This window comes from Mobula hypostoma, chromosome 12 (assembly GCF_963921235.1).
Source record: "Mobula hypostoma chromosome 12, sMobHyp1.1, whole genome shotgun sequence".
Taxonomy (NCBI): Eukaryota; Metazoa; Chordata; class Chondrichthyes; order Myliobatiformes; family Myliobatidae; genus Mobula; species Mobula hypostoma.
In genome coordinates, this window is record NC_086108.1 from 46652370 (window position 1) to 46675794 (window position 23425).

At 43.8% G+C, this 23425-nt stretch overlaps 1 protein-coding gene across 2 annotated transcripts in view; it reads left to right on the forward strand.

The window, feature by feature from the left end:
• Positions 1 to 23425, forward strand: part of LOC134354770 (podocin-like) — a 63333-nt gene that overhangs the window by 19677 nt on the left and 20231 nt on the right. For both annotated transcript variants that reach the window (XM_063064001.1, XM_063064000.1), the window contains exons 3-6: positions 9209 to 9312; positions 11178 to 11250; positions 12100 to 12182; positions 17782 to 17985. In XM_063064001.1, coding sequence (XP_062920071.1) covers positions 9209 to 9312; positions 11178 to 11250; positions 12100 to 12182; positions 17782 to 17985 — 464 coding nt within the window. The remainder of the gene's footprint in view (positions 1 to 9208; positions 9313 to 11177; positions 11251 to 12099; positions 12183 to 17781; positions 17986 to 23425) is intronic.

Sequence of the window (23425 nt, forward strand, 5' to 3'; positions counted from 1 at the left end):
AGTCTGATACCAGTGAGATAGAAGCTGTCCCTGGGCCTTGTGGTGCATGCTTTCAGGCTGTTGTATCTTCTGCCTGATGGGAGGGGAGAACAGAGAATGCTCGAATGTCCTTGATTATGCTGGCTACTCTACTGAGGCAGCAAGAAGTGTAGGCAGAGTCCATAGAGGGGAGGTTGGTTCCTGTGACCACAATTTTCTGCAGTTTCTCGTGGTCATGTGCAGAGCAGTTGCCATACCAAGCTGCAAAGCATTCACACAGAAGGCTTCCTAGAGCACATCAATAAAAATTGGCAAGAACGAGCACAGACATGCCGAATTTCTTTGGCCTCCTGAGGAAGTCGAGGTGTTAGTGAGCTTTCTTGGCTGTAACATCAATGTGGTTGGACCAGGAGTTTATAAATTCCTATACAGTCATACAGTCTATACACAGAAACAGGCCCTTCAGCCCATCTATTCCATGCTGAACCATTTAAATAGCCTACTCACATTGACCTGCACCAGGATGATAGCCCTACCAACCATGTACCTATCCAAACTTCTCTTAAACATTATAGAAACATAGAAAATAGGTGCAGGAGTAGGCCATTCAGTCCTTCGAGCCTGCACTGCCATTCAGTATGATCATGGCTGATCATCCAACTCAAAACCCTGTACCAGCCTTCCCTGGTAATCAAACTCACATACACAACTTGCACAGGCAGCTCATACCATGCCCTCGCAACACTCTGAGTGAAGCACCTTCAATAACTCCAAAAGACTGAGGTTTGGTAAAATACTGAAAGGCTTTTATTTGCCGTACAATACGACCTCCACGGTGAGTGTCTGCCCCCGGACTGAGGGGAAGGGGCAAGGTGAAACACCTTTATTCAGGGATCTGTGGGAGGAGCCACAGGGGCAGTCAGCAGAGAGGCGTGTCCAGACAGTTAACCCAGTTACAACATATATACATATGGTTTACCACCTTCATCCCTCCTTTTTTTAAAAAAAGAGTCCCACGGGGTGAAGTGACTGACAATATTTACAACAAGTGTATTTACAGGTTAAGTCTATCAGGCGGTCGAGTCCATCGCTGTGATCTACGTAGCACCAGTGGTGATTGCGTCGGCAATGGTGTTTGTGCTGGCTCCGGCCTGACTTGAGGTGCCAGCACGTTAGGCGTTAATCTCTCGTGCATGTGCATCGCGCCCGGTATGGGAGAGTCGTGTGGTGTCTGTGTAGGGCTTGGAGTGTGCGGTGTCTCGTGGGTACGTATATCGGTGGGTACGGGGTCAATAGTTACCACGGAGTGTTCAGGGTAGGGGGCCAGTGCTAATGGAGACCGCGTCCTCCCGCCCATCAGGTAAAACCCTGTAGGCATACTGAGGGTTTGCATGAAGCAAGTGAACCCTCTCGACTATCGGGGAGTATTTATTGCTCCTGGCATGTTTCCGGAGCAGCACTGGCCCCAGGGATGTCAGCCAAGTTGGTAGGGTGGTTCCAGTGGTCGACTTTCTGGGAAAAGAAAAGAGCCACTCATGAGGGGTGGCATTGGTGACCGTGCATAACAGGGAGCGGATGGGGTGGAGTGCCTCGGGAAGGACCTCCTGCCAGCGGGACACCGGCAGTCCCTTTGACCTGAGGGCTAAGAGTGTGGCTTTCCACACTGTGGCATTCTCCTTCTCTACCTGTCCATTCCCCCGGGGATTATAGCTCGTGGTCCTACTGGTTGCAATTCCCCTAGTCAGCAGGTATTGGCGCAGCTCGTCACTCATAAACGGGGACCCTCTGTCACTGTGGATATAGCATGGGTATCCGAACAGAGTGAAGAGCTTGCGCAGGGCTTTTATAACTGACGTGGTAGTGGTATCGGGGCAGGGGATGGCGAAGGGGAACCGTGAATACTCATCAATAATGTTAAGAAAGTACACATTGCAGTCGGTGGAGGGAAGGGGGCCCTTAAAGTCAACACTCAGTCGCTCAAAGGGGCGGGTGGCCTTGATGAGTGGTGCCTTTTCGGGCCGGTAGAAGTGCGGTTTGCACTCTGCGCAGACTTGGCAGTCCCTGGTCATTGTCCTCATCTCCTCAAGGGAGTAAGGCAGGTTCCGGGCTTTCACGAAGTGGAAAAGCCAGGTGACTCCCGGGTGGCAAAGGCCTACATGTAGGGCGTATAGCCGGTCGATCTGCGCGCTGGCGCATGTTCCCCAGGATAGGGCGTCGGAGGGCTCGTTGAGCTTCCCAGGCCTGTACATGTCATAGTTGCAGGTGGAGAGTTCGATTCTCCACCTCAGAATTTTATCCTTTTTGATTTTGCTCTGCTGTTGGTTATTAAACATGAATGCGACTGAGCGCTGGTCAGTTAGCAGGGTGAACCTTTTGCCGGCGAGATAGTGCCTCCAGTGCCTAATTGCTTCCACTATGGCCTGGGCCTCTTTCTCTACCGCAGAGTGCCGAATTTCAGGGCCTTGAAGGGTACGGGAGAAGAACGCCACTGGTCTTCCTGCCTGGTTGAGGGTAGCAGCCAGCGCAAAGTCGGAGGCGTCACTCTCTACTTGGAAGGGAATGGCCTCATCCACCGCATGCATTGCTGCTTTGGCAATGTCTCCTTTAATGCAGCTGAAGGCCGCGCGGGCCTCAGCTGAGAGGGGGAATGTGGTGGATTTGACCAGGGGGCGGGCCTTGTCTGCGTAGTTAGAGACCCATTGGGTGTAATATGAAAAGAAGCCCAGGCACCTTTTGAGGGCTCTGAGGGTGTTGGGAAGAGGGAGTTCCAACAGGGGGCGCATACGGTTGGGGTCAGGGCCAATGACTCCATTCTCCACGACACACCCAAGGATAGCAAGTCAGGTGGTCCCGAATACACACTTGTCCTTGTTATAGGTGAGATTGAAAGCTTTGGCCGCTTGGAGAAATTTTTGGAGGTTGTTGTCGTGATCCTGCCGGTTGTGACCGCAGATGGTGATGTTATCCAGATATGGGAACGTGGCCTTCAGTTGGCACTCGTCCACCATCCAGTCCATTGCCCTCTGGAAGACAGATACACCATTCGTGACACCGAAGGGGATGCGCAGGAATTGATAAAGCCTGCCGTCTGCCTCGAAGGCAGTGTAAGGGCGGTCCTCCCGGCGGATGGGGAGCTGATGGTAAGCGGATTTTAGGTCTATGGTCGAGTACACCTTGTACTGTGCTATCTGATTGACCATATCCGCGATGTGGGGTAGAGGGTGCGCGTCGAGCTGCGTGAACCTATTGATGGTCTGGCTATAGTCCACGACCATCCTATTCTTCTCCCTATTCCAAACAACCACCACCTGCGCCCTTCAAGGACTTGTGCTTGCCTCAATGACCCCCTCCCTGAGCAGCCGCTGCACCTCCGACTTAATGAAAGGTCTGTCCCCCGCGCTGTACCTCCTGCTTTTAGTTGCCACAGGTTTACAGTCGGGGGTCAGGTTGGCGAACAGCGGTGGGGGAGGGATCCTGAGGGTGGAGAGGCCGCAAGTGGTGTCGGTAGTGCGGCAGTTGGCATGGTGTTGGGTGGGATGTGTGGGTCGGTGTGTGTGTGTGGTCAGTAGCGGGGTACGTGACGTATCTCTACAAAACAGGGGATTTACAACAGTGATTGGTGGGAGGGGCCCATCATACTTCATTGTCACACTTTTCAGGTGGTTCTGGAAGTCGAGCCCCAATAGCACAGGGGCACACAGTTGAGGCATGGCCAGTAACGTAAAGTCTCGATATTCTGTGCCCTGCACCACTAGCGTCGCTACACAACCCCCCCGGATGTCTGTTGTATGCGACCCGGAAGCCGTGGTGACCCTCTGACTTACCGGCCGTATCACGAGTCCGAAATGCTGCACCGTGTCCGAGTGGATAAAACTCTCCGTGCTGCCTGTGTCAAACAGGCAGCTTGTCCTGTGCCCCTCCACCAGGATGTCCATCATTGACCTTGCGAGCTGGTGGGGAGAGCTTTGGTCGAGGGTCACGGAAGCCAGGGTTGGGTTGCTGTCTTGGTCCGGGGCAGTGGGGTGCCCCGTGAGCACTCGTTGGTCGTAGGTGGTGGGAGGTGGCGCCGACCAAGATGGCCGCCCCCATGTCTCGCACGTGGTGGCGGCGTGCAGGGAAGATGGCGACAGGCAAGATGGTGACCCCCACGTCTCGCACGCGGCGCTGCTCGATTCCGCTCGCGGTTTTGACTTACAGACCTTGGCGAAGTGGCCCTTCTTTCTGCAGCTGGAGCACCTAGCTTGTCGGGCCGGGCAACATTTCCGGGGGTGCTTCTCCAGTCTGCAGAAGTAGCAGTTCGTGGACTCACGACTGGCGGCAGCCGAGGTCGATTCGCCAGCGGGTTGCGGGGTCTGCGGCGCCCACGAGGCCATCGGGGGATCGCATGCCTGGAGAGCCTCGGAGTTATGCAGAGCAGCCTCCAACGTATCAGCCAGCTCGATCGCCAAACTTAAGTTAAGATTGGCTTTTTCCAGCAGCCACTGGCGCACATACACTGACCTGGTCCCCGTGACGAAGGCGTCTCTCACTAGGAGTTCTGCATGCTGCGTCGCCGTCAGCTCCTGGCAATTGCAGGCTCGCACGAGTGTCTGTAGGGCCCGGACAAACTCAGCACTCGATTCCCTGGACCGTTGTTGCCGTGTCGCTAAGCGATGCCAAGCATAGACGCTGTTTATTGGCCACAGGTATTGTCTTTTAAGTGCGTTCATCGCGCCGTCGTAGTTCGGCTGGTCTCTGATCAGCGAATAAACCCGTGGACTGACCCTGGAGAGTAGAACTCTGCGCTTCGCTACGGGGTCGGTCGCTTTAATCTCCTCTAGATACGCTTCGAAGCAGGCCAGCCAGAGTTCGAAAGCGTTTCCAGCTTCAGGTGTTTGCGGATTGAGGTCTAATTTGTCTGGTCGCAGTGCATGTTCCATGTTTTAAAATGTACAGCGAATAAAATTGAAGCACCTTCAATAACTCCAAAAGACTGAGGCTTGGTAAAATACCGAAAGGCTTTTATTCGCTGTACAACAATACGACCTCCACGGTGAGTGTCTGCCCCTGGACTGAGGGGGAGGGGCAAGGCAAATCACCTTTATACAGGACTCTGTGGGAGGAGCCACAGGGGCAGTCAGCAGAGGGGCGTGTCCAGACAGTTAACCCAGTTACAACATATATATATGGTTTACCACACTGAGTGAAGAAGTTTCCCCTCATGTTCCCCTTAAACTTTTCACCTTTCACCCTTAAGCCATGACCTCTAGTTGTAGTCCCACCCAACATCAGTGGAAAAAGCCTGCTTGCATTGTGCCTTATCTGTACCCTTTATAATTGTGTATACCTCTATCAAATGTCCCCTCAGTCTTCTACATTCCAAGGAATAAAGTCCTAATCAATTCAATCTTTCCACATAACTTATAAATTTTCTCTGTAATTTTGTATACCTCTATCAAATCTCTCCTCAGACTTCTACATTCCAAGGAATAAAATCCTAACCTATTCAATCTTTCCATATAACTTATAAATTTTCTCTGTAATTCCACATCAATGTGGTTGAACTGGGAATTTATAATTTCCTATAATATCATTGTTGTGCATACTCCAGAGGCTGCCCTCTGGGAATCTACAGCATAATTAACACACAGCATTAACCTCAAGGAGCTGGCATCAGTGCTGCTCTTGTTCCCAGCTTGGCTACAGGCCACTCATACCCAGAGTCACCGTGTGCAGGCACACATCTCTGAGGAAATGTCTGTGCTGCACACTGTGTCAGTGGATGAGCTGATTCACCCTTTTCCCAAGATTGGGGAGAGCGTAGGTTTAAGGTGGGAGGGATGAGATTTAAAGGGAACTGCAGGGTAACGGCTTTATGGAATGAGCTGCCAGAGGTGGATACAATTACACTTGGTCGGATTCGAGGGTTGAGGGGCCATATGATGACTAATGAGACGAGCCCAGAAAGACAGCCGGATGGGCATTGAAAAGTTGGGCCAAAGGGCCTGTTTCTGTGCTCTGTAACCCTGTGACTCAAATTGATGGTAAACAATGCAGGCACTGTGCACTGATGGTTGATGGCTGAGGAGGTTCACGAAAATGATTCCAGGATGGAACGGCTTGTCATATGAAAAGTGTTTGATGGCTCTGGGCTTGTATTCACTAGAATTCAGAAGAATGAGGGGTGACCTTATTGAAACCTATCGGCTCTTTTAGAATGGAGATGAGAAGAAATTTCTTTAGCTAGAGGATGGTGAATCTGTGGAATTCGTTGCCACAAGCAGCTGTGGAGGGCAAGAATTTAAGTATATTTAAGGCAGAGGTTGATAGATTCTTGATTGGTCAGGGCATGAAGGGATATGGATAGAAGGCCGAGATTGGAGCTGAGAGGAAAAACGATCAGCTAGGATGAAGTGATAATGCAGACCCGATGGGCCAAATGGCCTAATTCTTTTCCGATCTCTTGTGGTCTTACGGAATAAATTCCTAGGGAATGAATGTTTAAGGTGGTGGATGGGTTCCAGTCATGTGATTTGTGTTGATAGTGTCAACTTTATTAAGTATTATAGGAGCATCCAGTCAAGTGGAAAGTATCCTATCATCATTTTGACTTGTGTCTTGTTATGGTGGAAAGGGTTTGGAGCATCAACAGGAAAGTCAATCATCAATGGACACCCAGTTGCTGACTCCCTTGTAGACTCAGTATATACACTCAGTAGCCACTTTATTAGGTAGCACCTTTAACAAAAAGATTGGCCACTGAGTTCATGTTCATGGGCTTCTGCTGCTGTAGCCCATCCACTTCAAGGTTTGACCTGTTGTGTACTTGAGATGCATTTCTGCACATCACTGTTGCAATGCTGTAATCACATAACAAGATAAAATCCTGTGGCGTTGCAGGAAAGATACTGGCATGGATAGTGGAATGGCTGACAGGCAGGAGGCAGTGAGTGGGAATAAAAGGGGCTTTTTCTAGTTGGTTGCCGGTGGCTAGTGGTGTTCCTCAGGGGTCAGTATTGGGACAGCTACTTTTTACATTGCTTGCCAGTGATTTAGATAATGGAATTAATGGCTTTGTGGCAAAGTTTGTGGATGATACAAAGATAGGTGGAGACCAAGGTAGTGCTGAGGAAGCAATGCGATTGCAGCAGGACTTAGACAAATTGGAAGAAAGGGAAAAGAGTGGCAGATGAAATGCAGTGTTGGGAAATGTGTGATAATGCATTTTGGTAAAAGGAACAATAGTGTACTATCATCTAAACGGGGAGAAGGTTCAAACATCAGTTGCAGAGGCACCTAGGAGTCCTCGTGCAAGACTCCCAGTAAGTTAGTTTACAGGTTGAGTCTGTGGTAAAGAAGGCAAATGCAATGTTGGCATTAATTGTCAAGGCGAATATAAAAGCAAGAAGATAATGCTGAGCTTTTATGAGACACTAGTCAGGTTGCACTTGGAGCATTATCAAAAGGTTTGGGCCCCATATCTCAGAAAGGATGTGTTGTCATTGGAGAGAGTCCAGAGGAGGTTCACAAGGATGATTCTGGAAATGAAGGGGTTAGCGTACAAAGAGTGTTTGGCAGCTTTGGGCCTGTATTCACTAGAATCTAGAAGAACGTTGGGGGTGGGGATCTCATTGAAACCTACTGAGTGTTGAAAGAACTAGATAGGGTGCATGTGGAGGGGATATCCAGAACTAGAGGGCACAGCCTGAAAATTGACAGACAACCTTTTGGAACAGAGGTAAGGAGGATTTTTATTTTAGCCAGAGAGTGGTGAATCTGTAATCTGTGGAATGCTCTGCAGCAGACTGAGGTGGAAGCCAATGTCCGTTGGTATACTTAAGGCAGATGTTGATCGTTTCCCGATCGGTCAGGACATCAAAGGATATAGCGAGAAGGGAGTTTTATGGGGTTGAGCAGGATCTGGGTTCAGCCATGATAGAATGCCAGAGCAGACTCGATGGGATGATTGACCTATGTCTATGGTCTTAATTGTGGTTATTCGAGTTACTGTCACCTTCCTGTCAGCTTGAAACAGTCTGGCCATTTTCTTCTGACCTGTGTTTTTGCCCCCCCACAGAACTGCTGCTGACTGAATGTTTTTTTGCTTATGGCACTATTCTCTGTAAACTCTAGTGTGTGAAAATCTCCGGAGATTAGCAGTTTCTGAGATACACAAACCACCCTGTCTGGCACCAACAATCATTCAAAGTCATTTAGATCACTTCTCTTCCCCATTTTGATGCTTGGACTGAACAACAACTGAACCTCTAACAGAGTGTGGGTTAAACAAAAGGAAACTTTCTTCTCTGTGTTTGACCTGATTCCTTGACACACGGACTACAAAGGCTGTTCCCTCTTCACCCACCTATTGTCTAGTCAGTAGGTCATGAGTATTACCACCTAAGGACCCCCTTACAAGGACTCCTCATCTCATGTTTTCAATATTTATTGCTCTTTTATTTATTATTATTTATTTCTTTTAGTATTTGCAAAGTTTTTGTCTTTGGCACACAAGTTGGTGCAGTCCTTCATTGATTCGACTATGGCTATTATTCTATTATGGTTTATTGAGCATATCCGTCTAGGATTATATATGGTGATGTATGTATTTGTACTTTGATGATAAATTTCCTTTGAACTTTGATGTTTGTGAGGCCTGTTTCTTGTCTCAATGCTCCTGGATCCTTGGGCCCCAGAGCTATCCCAAGGACTGAGGGAAGGTTTGCTGCACTGCTCCTTGTGGATAACCCTGGCGGACAGAACGTCTTTTCTGCTCACTGCCTGCTGCATAAGGTGTCCAGTGCTACAGCAGAAAGCTAAACAACCCATTCTTCCTCATCTTCTACCATCCTTGAATGTCTCCTAGGTCAAAATATCTTCCAGAGTGCCTTCTCACATCTGATGCAAGATAATACTGTTCCTCTATAAATGTAAAGACTTGCTTTATGTTGTGTAAGCTGTTTTCTTTTGTTCCAACTACTGAAAGTACATGCATCCAACAGAAGCAATAGACCAATAAACATTACAGTTTATGCTGGTTGCAAGTTTCAATCGCGTGAGTAGCTGATAGCACAATAGCACAAAATTAGTGCCCAGTTTCATCACAGCGACAGGGACAAATTAATAACAGAGTTACAGAGCTGTGCTGCATGAAAAACAGGCCCTTCAGCCCAGCTTGTACACATGGCAGATAGGATTTGACTAATGCTTTATATGGATCTGACATACTGGTGTGTTGGTTTCCAATCAGGTATGAAGAATGGAAGTCCAGGGATCTGTGAGTGTATTCTCACATTCTTCTGTTTGCTGCTAATTCTTCTCCTCTTCCCAGTCTCTGTCTGGTTCTGTATTAAGGTGAGCATATGGCATTCACAAGCTATCAAACAGGATTTTTGGAGAATTGTTTCAATGGGTGTAAAGTTCTTATTTGGAATCATAGAGCACCACAGCACAGAAACAGGCCCTTCAGCCCATCTAGTCCATGCCGAACTATTACTCTGCCTAGTGAAATCAACCCACATCTGGACCACTTCTATCCATGCACTAATCCAAACTTCTCTTCAATGTTGCAATCAAATCCACATCCACCGCTTCTGCTGACAGATCATTCCAACCTCTGAGTGAAGAAGGTCCCCTTAAATATTGCCCTTTTCATCCTTAACTCATGGCCTCTAATTCCAGTCTCATTCAACACCAGTGGAAATAGCCTGCTTGCATTTACTCAATCTATATCCCTCATACTTTTGCATACCTCCATCAAATCTCCCCTGATTCTCCTACACTCTAAAGAATAAAGTCCAAATCCATTCAGTCTTTCATTATCCTTAAGTCCCGAGAAAATCCTTATACATTTTCTCTGTGCTTTTTTATTCTAATTCCTGTAGGTAGGTGACCAGAAATGCACACAATACTCCAAATTTAGTGACATAACATCCAAGCTTCTGCATTCAGTTCTTTGATTTATGAAGGCCAATATGCCAAAACCTTTATCTATGGCCATATCTACCTGTGACACCACTGTCAAGAAATTATGGATCTGTTTTCCCAGATCCCTCTGTTCTACCACACTCCTCGGTGCCCCACCGTTCACTGGTGTAAGTCTAACTCTGGTTTATCCTCCCAAAGTGCAACACCTCACACTTGTCTGCATTAAATTCCACCTGCCATTTTTCAGGCTATTTTCCATCTGGTCCAGATCCCACTGCAAGCTTTGCTAGCCTTCCTTGCTGTCCACTAGACCTCCAATCTTGGTGTCATCAACAAATTTGCTGATTCAGTTCATCACATTATCATCCGGATTGTTTATACAGATGACAAACAGCAATAGACCAAGCACCAGTCCCTGTAGTATACCGCTCATCTCAGGTCTCCAGTCAGAGAGGCAACCATCTACTGCCACTCTCCAGCTTCTCTCGTGAAGCCAATTTCAAATCCTATTTACTACCTCGTTCTGAATGCTAATGGACTGAACCTTCCTGACCATTCTTCCATGCGGAATCGTGCCAAAGGCCTTGCTACAAGCCATGTAGACTACATCCACTGCCTTTCCTGGTAACCTCCTCAAAAATCTATAAGATTGGTTAAACGTGACCTACCACACGCAATGCCCTGTTGACTATACCTAATCAGGCCCCAGCTATCCAAATATCTTTATATCCGGTTCTTTAGAATACCTTCCAATAATTTACCCACTATGGGTGTCAGGTTCACCAGCCTATAATTCCCCAGGTTATTCTTAGAGTCTTTCTTGCACAACAGAACAACATCAGCTAAGCTCCAATCCCTTGGTACCTCACCCGTAGCTAAGGAAATTTTAACTAGCTCTGCCAGGGCTCCTGCAATTTCTGCACTAGCCTCTCATAAGATTGGAGGGGACACCTTGTCAGGTCCTGTGGACTTACCCACCATAGGTATTAGAAGAAGTTAGATTTTAGACATTGACTCAACTAATAGGTTGCTTGTCTAAATCTAGACAATGCTCATCATTTAGGTGCATTGAGTAATTTCTCTGCTCCACGAAATGCAAAACATGAAACAAGTGTTTGTGTTAGGGAAAAAGAAAACTGAGATAAAAGCAGAAATGGAGCAAAGGAGAATTGGTATCTAAAAGATTGTGAATATTGTGCAAAGATAGCAATTTGTTGAACAGAAAGTGGCTGAATCCTGTGTAAGCAACTAGTTTTCTTTTTGTAACTGACACGCTGTCCTTCATGGTGCAGATAGTACAGGAGCATGAACGTGCTGTGACATTCAGACTGGGACGACTACTGCCAGGGAGAGCCAAAGGGCCAGGTAGGTGGTCATACTCGAAAATGAGGAGTTAGGATGGTCGCGCATTAATGTCACTCATACTTGCCAATCATATTAAGCATATTAGTTTCTAAATAATATGGAAATGAAGATTTTGCCAATATTACCTGTTTTCAAAACTTCAAATATCACTCTGTGCTAAGGCAATAATTCCCAAAGATGCTTAACAAAAGCAAATATTTAATCATTTCTGCTGAACATCAATTTCTCACACTGTAATTCAATTGAATTGAACTGAACTGGAACTCGTGAAGTGTGTAAAACTTAGAATCATTAGGAAGTGGCAATATCATACAGAGCTTTGCAACTTGCTAAGTTTTAGAGTCTGCCAGTATGTTTTTTGCTGGTAACTTGGGCTATAGGTTACTGAGGGTTTGAATGGGCAGAGAAGATTGCAAGTGATGTTATTTTAAACAAATGCAATTGTAGTATGGATTTGTTTCAAATAATATGACTCCTAGTTTAGAAATGGTGTAATGGGACAATTCACAATAGATATGACCATCCCTGAATTCGGGGAAGTGAGCATGAAACTTAAAAGAAAACTATAATGTTCTTTTTAAGTTTATCAATGACTAATATTCCAGGTTAACTTCCTAAATTGTAGGTGCAGTTTCCAGCTGTGACCTTAACAAAAGCATAGACTGAATACTTACTATAGCCTTGTTACAGATATGTTTTCAGTATGTGTGTTTTTTAAGATACCACCTTATCAGGAAGTGGATCAGTACATTTATTCTAGGATGTTTTGTAATATTCCTCTGGGTTTGCACAAAGTGCTGATGCACAAAGTGTGGTTAAAGTTTATTATATTCATTGGTTTAATTATAGGTCTCTTCTTTCTTGTGCCTTGTCTGGACACTTATCACAAAGTGGATATGCGTATTAAAACATTGGGGATTCCATTTCATGAAGTAAGTGTGCCAAAGTCAACAAGTTGTCAAAGATATGATGAATTGTCAAAAGCCCAAAGGGTGGCATGAAACCAAGCCACTTACTTCTATTGAAATGTTAGCAATATCCGGAACAATGTGTCAGTGCAGCTGGTGAAAGAAGGAACATTAAATGAAAGGAAATGTGTAAGTTGCTGATTTCCAAAGGCTATTACATTTTCTAAATGTAAAAATTCTTCAAAGGGTCAAAGAGTATAGTAGAGTGGACATTTGATCCTTAACCCTGCCAAGCTTGGGAGGAATACCAAAAGAAGAACATACACAATGAATGGTAGGTGGTAGGCGCTGTAGGGAGTACTGAGGAACAGTGGGACTCCTTTGAACTCTCATGAAGGTCTCAGTCTGAAATATCAACATATTCCACTCCATAGATGCTGCCTGACTTGTTGAGTTCTTCCAGCATTATGTGTATGTTTCTCAAGATTTCTAGCATCTGCAGAATCTTTTGTGTTAAAGAGATCATAAGACCATAAGATACAGAAGCATAATTAAGCTATTCAGCCCATTGAGTCTGCTCTGGCCATCTATCATGCTGATTTATTGTCCTGCTCAACCCCGTTCTCCTGCCTTCTCCCCATAACCTTTAAAAACCCTGACTCACCAACAACCTATCAACCTCCACTTTAAATATACCCAATGACTTGTCCTCCACAGCTGTCTGTGACAATGACTTCCACAGATTCACCACCTAAGAAATTCCTTCTCATCTCTGTTCTAAAGGGATGTCCCCCTATTCTGAGGCTGTGCCCTTTGGTCCTAGACTCCCCCACTATAGGAAAGATCCTCACCACATCCACTCTGTCTCAGCCTTTCAATATTCAATAGGTTTCACTTAGATCCACCTCGCCCCCATTCTTCTAAACTCCAGTGAGTACAGGTCCAGAGCCATGAAACACTCCTCATATGTTAACATTTTCATTCCTAGGAACATTCTTATGAACTTCATCTGGACTCTCTCCAATGCCAGCATATTCTTTCTCAGACAAGGAGCTAAAACTGTTCACAATACTCCAAGTGTGAACTGACCAATGCCTTATACAAGCATTACATCCTTGCTTTTATATTCTAGTCCTCTCAAAATTAATACTAACATTACATTTGCCTTCCTTAACACCAACTCAATATGCAAGTTAACTTTTAGAATCCTGCACGAGGACTCCAAGTGCCTTTGTACCTCTGATTTCTGAATTTTCTCCCTGTTTAGAAATTAGTCTACACCTTCATTCCTTCTACCAAAGTGCATGACCATACACTTCCCTACACTATATTCAATTTGCCACTTATTTGCCCATTCTGCTAAACTGTCTGTCTTTCTGTACACTTGCTGCTTCCTCAACATCAACTGCCTCTCTATCTATCTTCATATCAGGCTCAAACTTGGCTACAAAGCCATCAATTCCATCATCCAAATCATTAACCTATAACATGAAAAGAAGTGGCCCCAACACTGACCCCTGAGGAACACCACTAGTCACCAGCAGCCAACCAGAAAGAACCCTGTTTTTTCCCCACTCTTTACCTCCTGCCAGTCAGTCAATCCTCTCCCTATCCATGCTAGTATCTTCCCTATTATACCATGGGATTTTACCTTGTTTAGCAACCTCATGTGTGGCACCTTGCCAAATGCCTTTTGAAAATCCAAATACACAATATCCACTGAGTCTCTTTTGCCTTTCCTCCTTGTTATTTCCTCAAAGAATTTCAACAGATATGTCAAGCAAGATTTTTCCTTGAGGAAACCATGCTGACTTTGGCTTATTTTAGTATGTGCCTCCAGGAAGCTCAAAACCTCATCCTTAATAGTGGATTCCAACATCTTGCCAACCACTGAAGTCAGGCTAACTGACCTATAGTTTCCTTGCTTTTGCCTCCCTCCATTCTTAAAGAGTGGAGTGAATTTACAATTTTCCATTCCTCTGTAACCGTTCCAGAATCTTGAAAGATCACTATTAATATCTCCACAATCTCTTCAGCTACCTCTTTCAAAACCCTGTGGTATGGTCCATCTGCTCCAGGTTACCTTCAGGCTTTTTCCTTAGTAATAGCGACTATGTACACTTACTTTGACCCCTAATGAATTTCTGGCACACTGCTAATGTCTTTCACAGCGAAGAATGATGCAAAATACTTGTTAAGTTAATCCTCTGTTTCTTTGTCCCCCATCACCATCCTTGAGCATCATTTCCCAGTGGCCCAATATCCAGTTTTGCCTCTCTTTTACTCTTTATTTACCAGAAAAACTTTTGGCATCTTCATTTATATTATTTTATATTAGGTTATCTTCATATTTCATCTTTTCTTTCCTATTGTTGTTGGTTTTTAAATGGTACAACTTTATAAAATATTCATCACCACAGAGGGAGAATACTTCTGGTATCCAAACAATAGAGAAAAAAAACGTGATTTAACTAGAGAGGTTGCAGAGATGTTACCTGAGCTTGAGTATTTGAGTTTTGAGAAACTGGAGAGGCTGGGGTTGTTTTCTTGGAATGCAGGAGGCTGACTGGGCACCAGAATGAGGGATATCAGACTATAAGAGACATGGAGTAGAGAAAAGTAAAATATTCCCTATCACAGAACTAAAACTAGAGGATACAGGGGTGGAGTAAGGGTTTAGGGGAGATCTGAGGAAGAAGGTACTCACCCAGAGAGTGGCTGGAAACTAGGAGGCACTGCCCAAGTCAGTGGTGCAGACAGCACACTTGAGAATTATCAGGATGAGTACTTGAATTTCCAGCACGTAGAAGGCTGTAGACCAAGTGCTCATAGATGAGATAACTTTGATTGGCACCTGAGGATCAACATGAACATGATGAGTGTTGTGACTAAATGAGCCCCACAGAGATTGCAGCCATGGGCGTAACAGGCTTTAATTCAGAACAAGTAGACATACAAGAAAGATCGGGTGTGAGAACCTCTCAGTAGAATCTCTCCAAACTCAAAGTACATCAAGTTTTAGACCATAAGACAATAAGGTATAGGAGCAGAATTAGGCCATTCAGCCCATCGAGTCTGCTCCGCCATTTGATCATGGCTAATTTATTTTTTCCCTCAACTCCATTCTCCTGCCTTCTTCCCGTAATCTTTGACACCTTTGTTAATCAAGAATCTTTCATTCTCTGCTTTAGATATATGCAATGTCTTGGCTTCCACAGCCATCTATGACAGTGATTTCCACAGATTCACCACCTTCTGGCTAAAGAAATTTTTCCTCATCTCTGTTCTAAAGAGACATCCCTCTGTTTTGTTCTAGACTCTTCCACTACTGGAATCATCCTCTCCATGTTCATTCTGTCTAGGTCTTTCAAAATTTGGTTGGTTTTAAAATAAATCCTTGCCCTCATTCTTCTAAACACCAGTGAGTACAGGCCCAGAGCCATCAAATGTTCCTCATATGTAATGCCTTATAAGACCATAGCATTACGTCCTTATGTTTATATCCTAGTCTTCTCAAATTAATACTAACTGACATCGCATTTCAAATGTTTCAAAGCACATTTATTATCAAAGACAATAAATCTTTTATCAAAGAAATTTGTCTGCTTATAGGCAGCCACAAAGCAAGAAACTCGAATAACCCAATTTTTAAAAAAGACCAAAACCCACTGTGCAGAGAAAGAGGGAGAAAAACACATTGTGCAAACAATAGAAGCAAGCCAGCAGGATCCCAGACCAGACTGATTTCCGGATCCACTCCCAGAGCAGCTGGAGTAGGCCCAAACCAAGCCTCGGTCCCATTTCTTCACACCAGCGGGTCAAAAACACACAGCAGCCGGCTCAGTTCACAGCCTCTGCACCACAGAGACAGGAATGAAAGGGGGAGTGAGCAGAATCAGCCCGACCCTCGCTTCTGTACCCGACACTTAGACTTCCAGTCTATCGTTGCCAGCGTTTAAATTGTCCAAGCACTGAGCAGTGCCACACTCTGGGACTGTGATCCCGGTACCCCTATATGCCTGGGCCACCCCACCCAAAGTCATTCTTGATCTCACCAAATCAGGCCGGCACTTGGAGTGATCCAGCCTCGCACCCGGGTTAGGTGGACGGGTATCAAAACTTCTCCACATCGACTCCTCTCCAAATCACTCACTGCATCTCCAGCAGCGATAAAATTCCGTCTGCTACCCTGGCTCGAACACATTCCACCTCGCAATGCCCCAGCCTCATGAAAGATGTTATAAGCAATGTTTACAATCGGTTCTCTTGCTTTATGATTTACCAGTAAGCGTCGCACACCTTCGGTAGCACCACCTTATACCGGAACATCTGCCCTTCTTACAACTGACTCAGCCTGAAAACTAACCTTTAGGGAATCATCCACTAGAACTTCCAAGTCCTTTGCACCTCAGGATTTCTGAATTCCTTCCCCGTTTAGAAAATGATCTACAGCTTTATTCCTTTTACCAAAGTGCATTGCTGTACACCTCACTATGTTGTATTCCATCTGCCACATGCTTGTCCATTCTCTTACTCTGTCCAAGTCCTTTGCAGACTCCTTTATTACAAATAAAGATAACAGCAGGTAATTCAATACTATTTCAATAGTTACAACTGCATAAATAACTTCAATATTTTATCTGTGGACAGATGGCTCCATAAAATTATAAATGGAAGAATAGATACATCTTAGCTGCCAAGACTATCTTAGAATATTTAAATATCTTTGTTGAGACAAGGTAATCCACATGAATGGTCTAAAATTTGTTGGAAAAAATGAGCTATCCATAAATAATTATCAATTGACAAGTATGACCGTGACAATGTTAAATGACCACGTTAAATAGACAGTCTTTTGTGATCTGAGTCACAACCATGTAAAATATCTTGGCTCAAGGCATCTGATGCCTCGTTTGAGACAGTTCAATTAACATGACTCTTTTGTCTGTATGAGAGTGTCTTATAGTTAAGTCAGTTTTCAAAACATACCCCTGAATCACCTTCACACTGTGAACAATTAGATAATCTACTCTCTTTGCTGTTGTTTTTTGTAGCTGTCTTTATAATCTGAAGATTGATCTGAATTTACAGGTTACATTTTGATACATTTTGGTCTTCATTTTTATTAAATGGTTCCTACACAATAATCCTTGAATATACTAGCTGCTTCTTCCCATAAGTGGACTCTAGGGCCTATTTCGGTGCTGTATAATTTTGAGACTCCATGACACTAGAAATGCTTCTGTTATCAAGTAAATTACATTCGAACAATTGTCATAAGCTGCAGTGCTATCATTGGAACAGGAGTGCAATTCAACAAATTCTGTCTTATTTGTTTTTATAGGGCATTAGCAGGAGCACAAATGATATTTCACTTACATTGAAAGAATAACTACGAATAAAACTGGAATCTCCTGGAATCAAAGTAGGATCAAACTTGCAAGATTCCCAATATTTTATATTGATTATATGAATGAATTTCATGATAATTAAGAGCAGTCTCTAAATATAGTACTATTGCACTGATCAAGATTTAACTGGTTCTCATTAGGGTTCAGCTGATGTTCAGTGGATTGCCCTGTAAAACACCAATCACAGAAAGATGCTGGCATTTATTTTACAGGTGATATCCAAGGACATGGTGGCTGCTGAAGTGAATGCGTTCTGCTATTATCGGGTGGAAAATGCCTCCCTCTCGTTAACAAGTGTCGCCAATTCCCCTGACTCATTATCATTGCTAGTTCAGACTTTTATTAAACGAAGCTTAGCACATCGGAAATTCAATGAAATTCTTCAGGAAAGAAAGAGCATTGGTGATGAAATCAAGGTAAATAAAATTGAAAGTGCTGCATGTCCGGTTTGGGAATTAACCCAATTTTTCTTCTGCTATATTGGAAGACTTCCTTCCTCTGTCTTTTTCAGATATTGCACCATCTTTCTTTTCAAATGTTTTTATCTTTATCCACATCAAAATGCAAATTTTTAAAGATTGCTTGAACTGCTTACAGTACTGTTTTAAACTGTTGCATATCCTCCATGTTTTCCTGACAGAAACTCTCTCCTGTGTTTAATACAGTCAAACACTTCAACCAAAACCATTGCAATTTTTGTGTTCCACCTTAAGGAAATACTCTTGCTTGCTTCTCATCCTGTCCCATTGTAATCCAAGGAGTGACCCAAGATCAATGGATCAAGCTTCACATATACATATTCTAACAGCAATATTTCCACTTCTCATCAGTTATGATGTTGCCTTACGATTATCATCAAGTTATGAACTGTACTTCAAATTGCATGGTCCAGATTTGGTAGGGTAATTTTGACATTTATCTGCCGTTGTGTCCCCGAACAATTATGAACAACCTCTGGCTATCAACACAAATTCCCGAGTCTTGCAGGGGTGATCGGCAGTCAGCATTGGAGTAAAGTGTGAACCGAGTTATGGAACAATTTCTGTGGGCAATCCACATAATTCAGCAGCAGCTGAACTTGGCTCAGGGAATGTTTCCCTATTCACTTCAGTGCAAGGAAGGAGCTGTGAATTTTTATATTTGATTTTGTTTTTTAATTGTTTTGAGTGTCTTTAAGAGATGTGTATGTGCTTTTATTTTTTTTTAACATTCAATAGTTTCAATGCTTTCTTATTATTTATAAATGTGTGAAGCATTTTGACGTCATGAGGTGAGTCAGCTTTGGCAGTTACTGTTATGTGAAAGTAGATTTGTTTGGGGTGGGTTTGTCCTGCCCTCCTCTTCCCTCAAGCTCTCACCTTCACATGATACCCATACAACAGCAAGTCATATCAATGCCAGGATCTTACTCGTATGAACATCCCGGTGTCCTCCCACACAGGCTTCTGCTGGGCCATTGCACAAGGTAGTATGAACATTGTCAGCAGTCAGCAGTGAGCACAGGCAGCTCACCATCACCCATGGACTGTATGACATGTGAATCCTATGTCATATTACACTTATTTCCTCCTCATCTCTGCTGAAAATCTCCAAACAAGTTTATTGATGCTCCTCCCCAACCACCAGATTTGGCTTCTGTAAAGATTTTCTCACTAGCTTCTTAATCTCCCTCGAATGAAGATTGCCCAATTCTGCATTAAGTATCTAACTACATTTATTATAAATGCTAATTAAACGGCCAGATGTAGGAGCAGAATTAGGCATTTGGCCCATTGAGTATGCTCCGCCATTCAATCATGGCTGAATCCTTTTGTCTCCTCCTCAGCCTCACTCCACATCCTTCTCCCTGTAACTTTGATGCCGTGTCCAGTCAAGAACCTATCAATCTCTGCCTTATATACACCCAGTGACCTGGTCTCCACAGCTGCCTGTGGTAACAAATTGCACAAATTCACCACCTTCTGGCTAAAGAAATGTCTCCATATCTGTTTTAAATGGACACCCCTCTATCCATAGGCTATGCCCTCTTGTCCTAGACTCCCCCACTGCAGGAAACATCCTTTCAACATCTACTCTGTCTAGGTCTTTCAACATTCGAAAGGTTTCAATGAGATTCCCCCTCATCCTTCTAAATTCCAGTGAGCGTAGACCCAGAGCCATCAAACTTTCCTCATATGATAACCCTTGTATTTCCAGAATCAACTTTGTGAACCTCCTCTGATCCCCCTCCAACGACAGCACATCTTTTCTTAGATGACGAGCCCAAAACTGTTCACAATACTCAAGGTGAGGCCTCACCAGTTTCTTTGGCAGTGTTCTGCACAGGGACTCCAAAGTCCCTTTGCAGCTTAGATTTTTGGATTTTCTCCCTGTTTAGAAAATAATCTGCACATTTACTTCCACTAGCAAAATGCATGACAATGCATTTTCCAGCACTGTATTTTATTTGCCACTTTCTTGCCCATTCTCCAAATCTATCTAAGTCCTTCTGCCACCTACCTGTTTCCTCAACACTACCTGCCCCTCCACTAATCATCATATGATCTGCAAAACTTGGCAACAAAGCCATCTATTTCATCATCTAAATCATTGATATACAGCATAAAAAGAAGGGGTCCCAACACTGACCCCTATGGAACACCACAAGTCACTGGCAGCCAACCAGAAAAGGATCCTTTCATTCCCATACACTGCCTCTTACCATAGCCAATGCTCTAACCATGCCAGTAACTTGTCTGCAATACCCTGGGCTCTTAACTTGGTAAGCAGCCTTATGTGTGGCTTCTTGTCAAAGGCCTTCTAGAAGTCCAAATATACAACATCCCTTTATCTATCCTACTTGTAATCACCTCAAAGAATTCGAACAGGTTCATCAGACAAAATTTTCCCTTAAAGAAACCATGCTGACTTTGTCCTATTTTGTCCTGTGTCACCAAGTACTCCATAACCTCACCCTTAACAATTGACTCCAACATCTTTCCAACCACTAAGGTCAGGCTAACTAGTCTATAATTTCCTTTCTGCTGCCTTCCTCCTTTCTTGGAGAGTGAAGTAACAGTTACAGTAATGCCAGAGTCCAATGATTATTGAAAGATCATTACTAATGCTGTCACAATCTCTACTACTACCTCTTCAGAGCCCTAGGGTGCAGTTCATCTGGCCTAGGTCTTTATTTCAGCTTTTTGAGCACCTTGTCCCTTTTAATAGTAACTGCACTCACTTTTCTTCTCTCACACCCTTCAACATCTGCCACACTACCAATGTCTTCCACAGTGAAGAATGATGCAAAGTATTCATTTAGTTCATCTGCCATCTCCTTGTCCCCGCTATGATTTCTCCAGCCTCATTTTCTAACAGTCCTATACCCACTCTCATCTCTCTTTTATTTTTTACATACTTGAAGAAGCTTTTACTATCTACTTTGATATTATTTGCTAGCTTGCTTTCATATTTCATCTTTTTCCTCCTAATGATTGTTTTAGTTGCTCTCTAGGTTTTTAAAAGCTTCCAATCCTCTATCTTCCTACTAATTTTTGCTTTGTAGTATTGCCTCTCTTTTCCTTAACAATAGCTTTGACTTCCCTTGTCAGCCACGATTGTACCATTTTGTCATTTGAGTATTTGAGTATCACCTAATGAATATGCTGTCAGACAAGTCAGGTGCTTTCCTTTCCTTGACCTTCTGTTTTTGCCACTCTTATGAAAGTATTATGAAAATATTTTATTTAGTTAATTCATGCTGAAGTGATGTCATTAGATCTCTGAGCAGGCCAACTCCTGTATTAACACACTGTTAAAGGTGTGTCCCTTCCACTTGATGCTCAGTTCAATTCATGTCGGGTTTGTCACTTAACATTCTGTCCAATATTCTCCACCATCATCATGATAGCAGTGTACATTCCACATTCCACCCCTGGCAAACATCAAGCTGGCACTGCAAGAGCTGAGCACAGTGATCAACAGCCACAAGACAGCACAACCTGATGGCTTCTTAGTTATTGTTGGGGGCTTCAACCAAATTAGCTTGAACAAGTTTCGGATCATCTATCACCGACATGTCACCTTTGGAACCAGAGGAGCCAACACACTTGACCACTGCTACACCACTATCAAGAATGCTTACCATGCCATCCCATACCTGCACTTTGGCAAGTCTGATCAGCTCTCTGTACTTCTGCTCCTAGCATATTGGCAGAGACTGAGGACCACTGCCCCCCTAGTGTGAATCGCGAAGGTATGGTCAAGGGAGGCAGAAGATCACTTACAGAAATGCTTTGAATCTGTGCACTGGACTATGTTTAGGGATTCTGTTATGTTTTGTAACTCTGAGAAATAGATGGGAGTCCAAGAGATGTGTGACTTAGCTTGTTCTTTTACTTTAAATTATTTTACTACACATGGTAGCATTATGACATATGTAATTCATTTAATTTTACATATCACCTGTAACAAGTTGCTTAAACGAAGAAGAATGCTTTCTGCAAGAATGCAGGTGCAGATGCTACTCCAAAAATATACCTATTATAGTGATAAAGCCCTTTGTGAGAACCACTTTGGAGTCTTCTTCCATCTCCATCTGGAAGTAGGCCTCAGTTAAGTCCACTTTGCTAAAGTGTTTTCCTTCAGAAAGGTTTGTAAAGATATCATCTGTTCTGAACAGAGGGTATTGATTTACTTTCAGTACTGGGCTGATAGTGACTTTAAAATCACCACACATCCTGACTGACCCACTCTTCTTAGCTAGTGGGACTAGTGGCCTTGCCCATGGGATCCATTCAACCTTGGAAAGAATTCCCTCAGCCTCAGGGCGATCTAGTTCACTAGTTACTTTATCATGGATGGTATAAGGATCTGGACAGGCTTTGTAAAACTTGGGTGTGGCATTTTCATTTAACACAATTTTACCCTTGATGTGTTTCAGTTTTCCCAATGCCATCCTTTTATACTGCTGTGGCATCATCCAGTACCTTTTTTAATTCACTCTCAGTTGGCTTTATTGTAGGGGATGTGGCAAGCAAGTGGTGACTAGATTTACAAACCAGTAGTAGTTGTCTCAGCCAATCAGATCTCCACAATGCTGGTTCTCCTGTTTGTACCACATACAAGCCCAAAGTGGCTTCTTGCTTGTTGTATTCCACAGTTACAAATGTCATTTCCACAGGAGTTATCTTTCCTTCAGTATAAGTTCTTAGCTGGATATCTGCAGACTTCAGTTCAGTATCTTTAAAATGTTGTTCAACCTCATTTTGTGGAATGACTGAAACAGCCAAGCCAGCATCCAAGTCCATTTAAATTAATTTGCCGTTCATTTCTGGCATAGGCCATATTGCTTGTCTATTGTTAGTTTTCTTATTGTAAATCTTAAAGCAAATGTGTCCTGTACACTGTTACCATCAGATAGAATTTTCATCAACAGCATGCAGATTAGTGCTCTTTTTGAAACTGAAACTTGACTTTTTAGCTTTTTCTCTCCCTGTGCAGTCCATTTATTTTTGTCTGCCCAACATGCTCTTTGTTTGTGTCCTACTTTGTTGCATTTTCTGCTTTAAATCTGCATTGGTCTGGTGTGTGTGCGGCCCTGCCACAATAGTCACAATGTATTCAGCCACGCCAGTTTCTGTTTAGATGTTACAATTTTATTCTTGCTCACGTTCGTTTCCTGACTACAACACAATTGTGTCTCTGCCTGCGGTTTCCATTGACACATCGGTTTCAACTTCTCTTTTAAATGTAAGTTGCACTTCAGTTAGGAGCTATTGAGTGTGTTCTTGTAAAATTCCACAAACTAAACAATCTCTCAGTGCATCATTAAGCCCACTACCGAATTGACAATGCTCAGATAACATCTTTATTTCA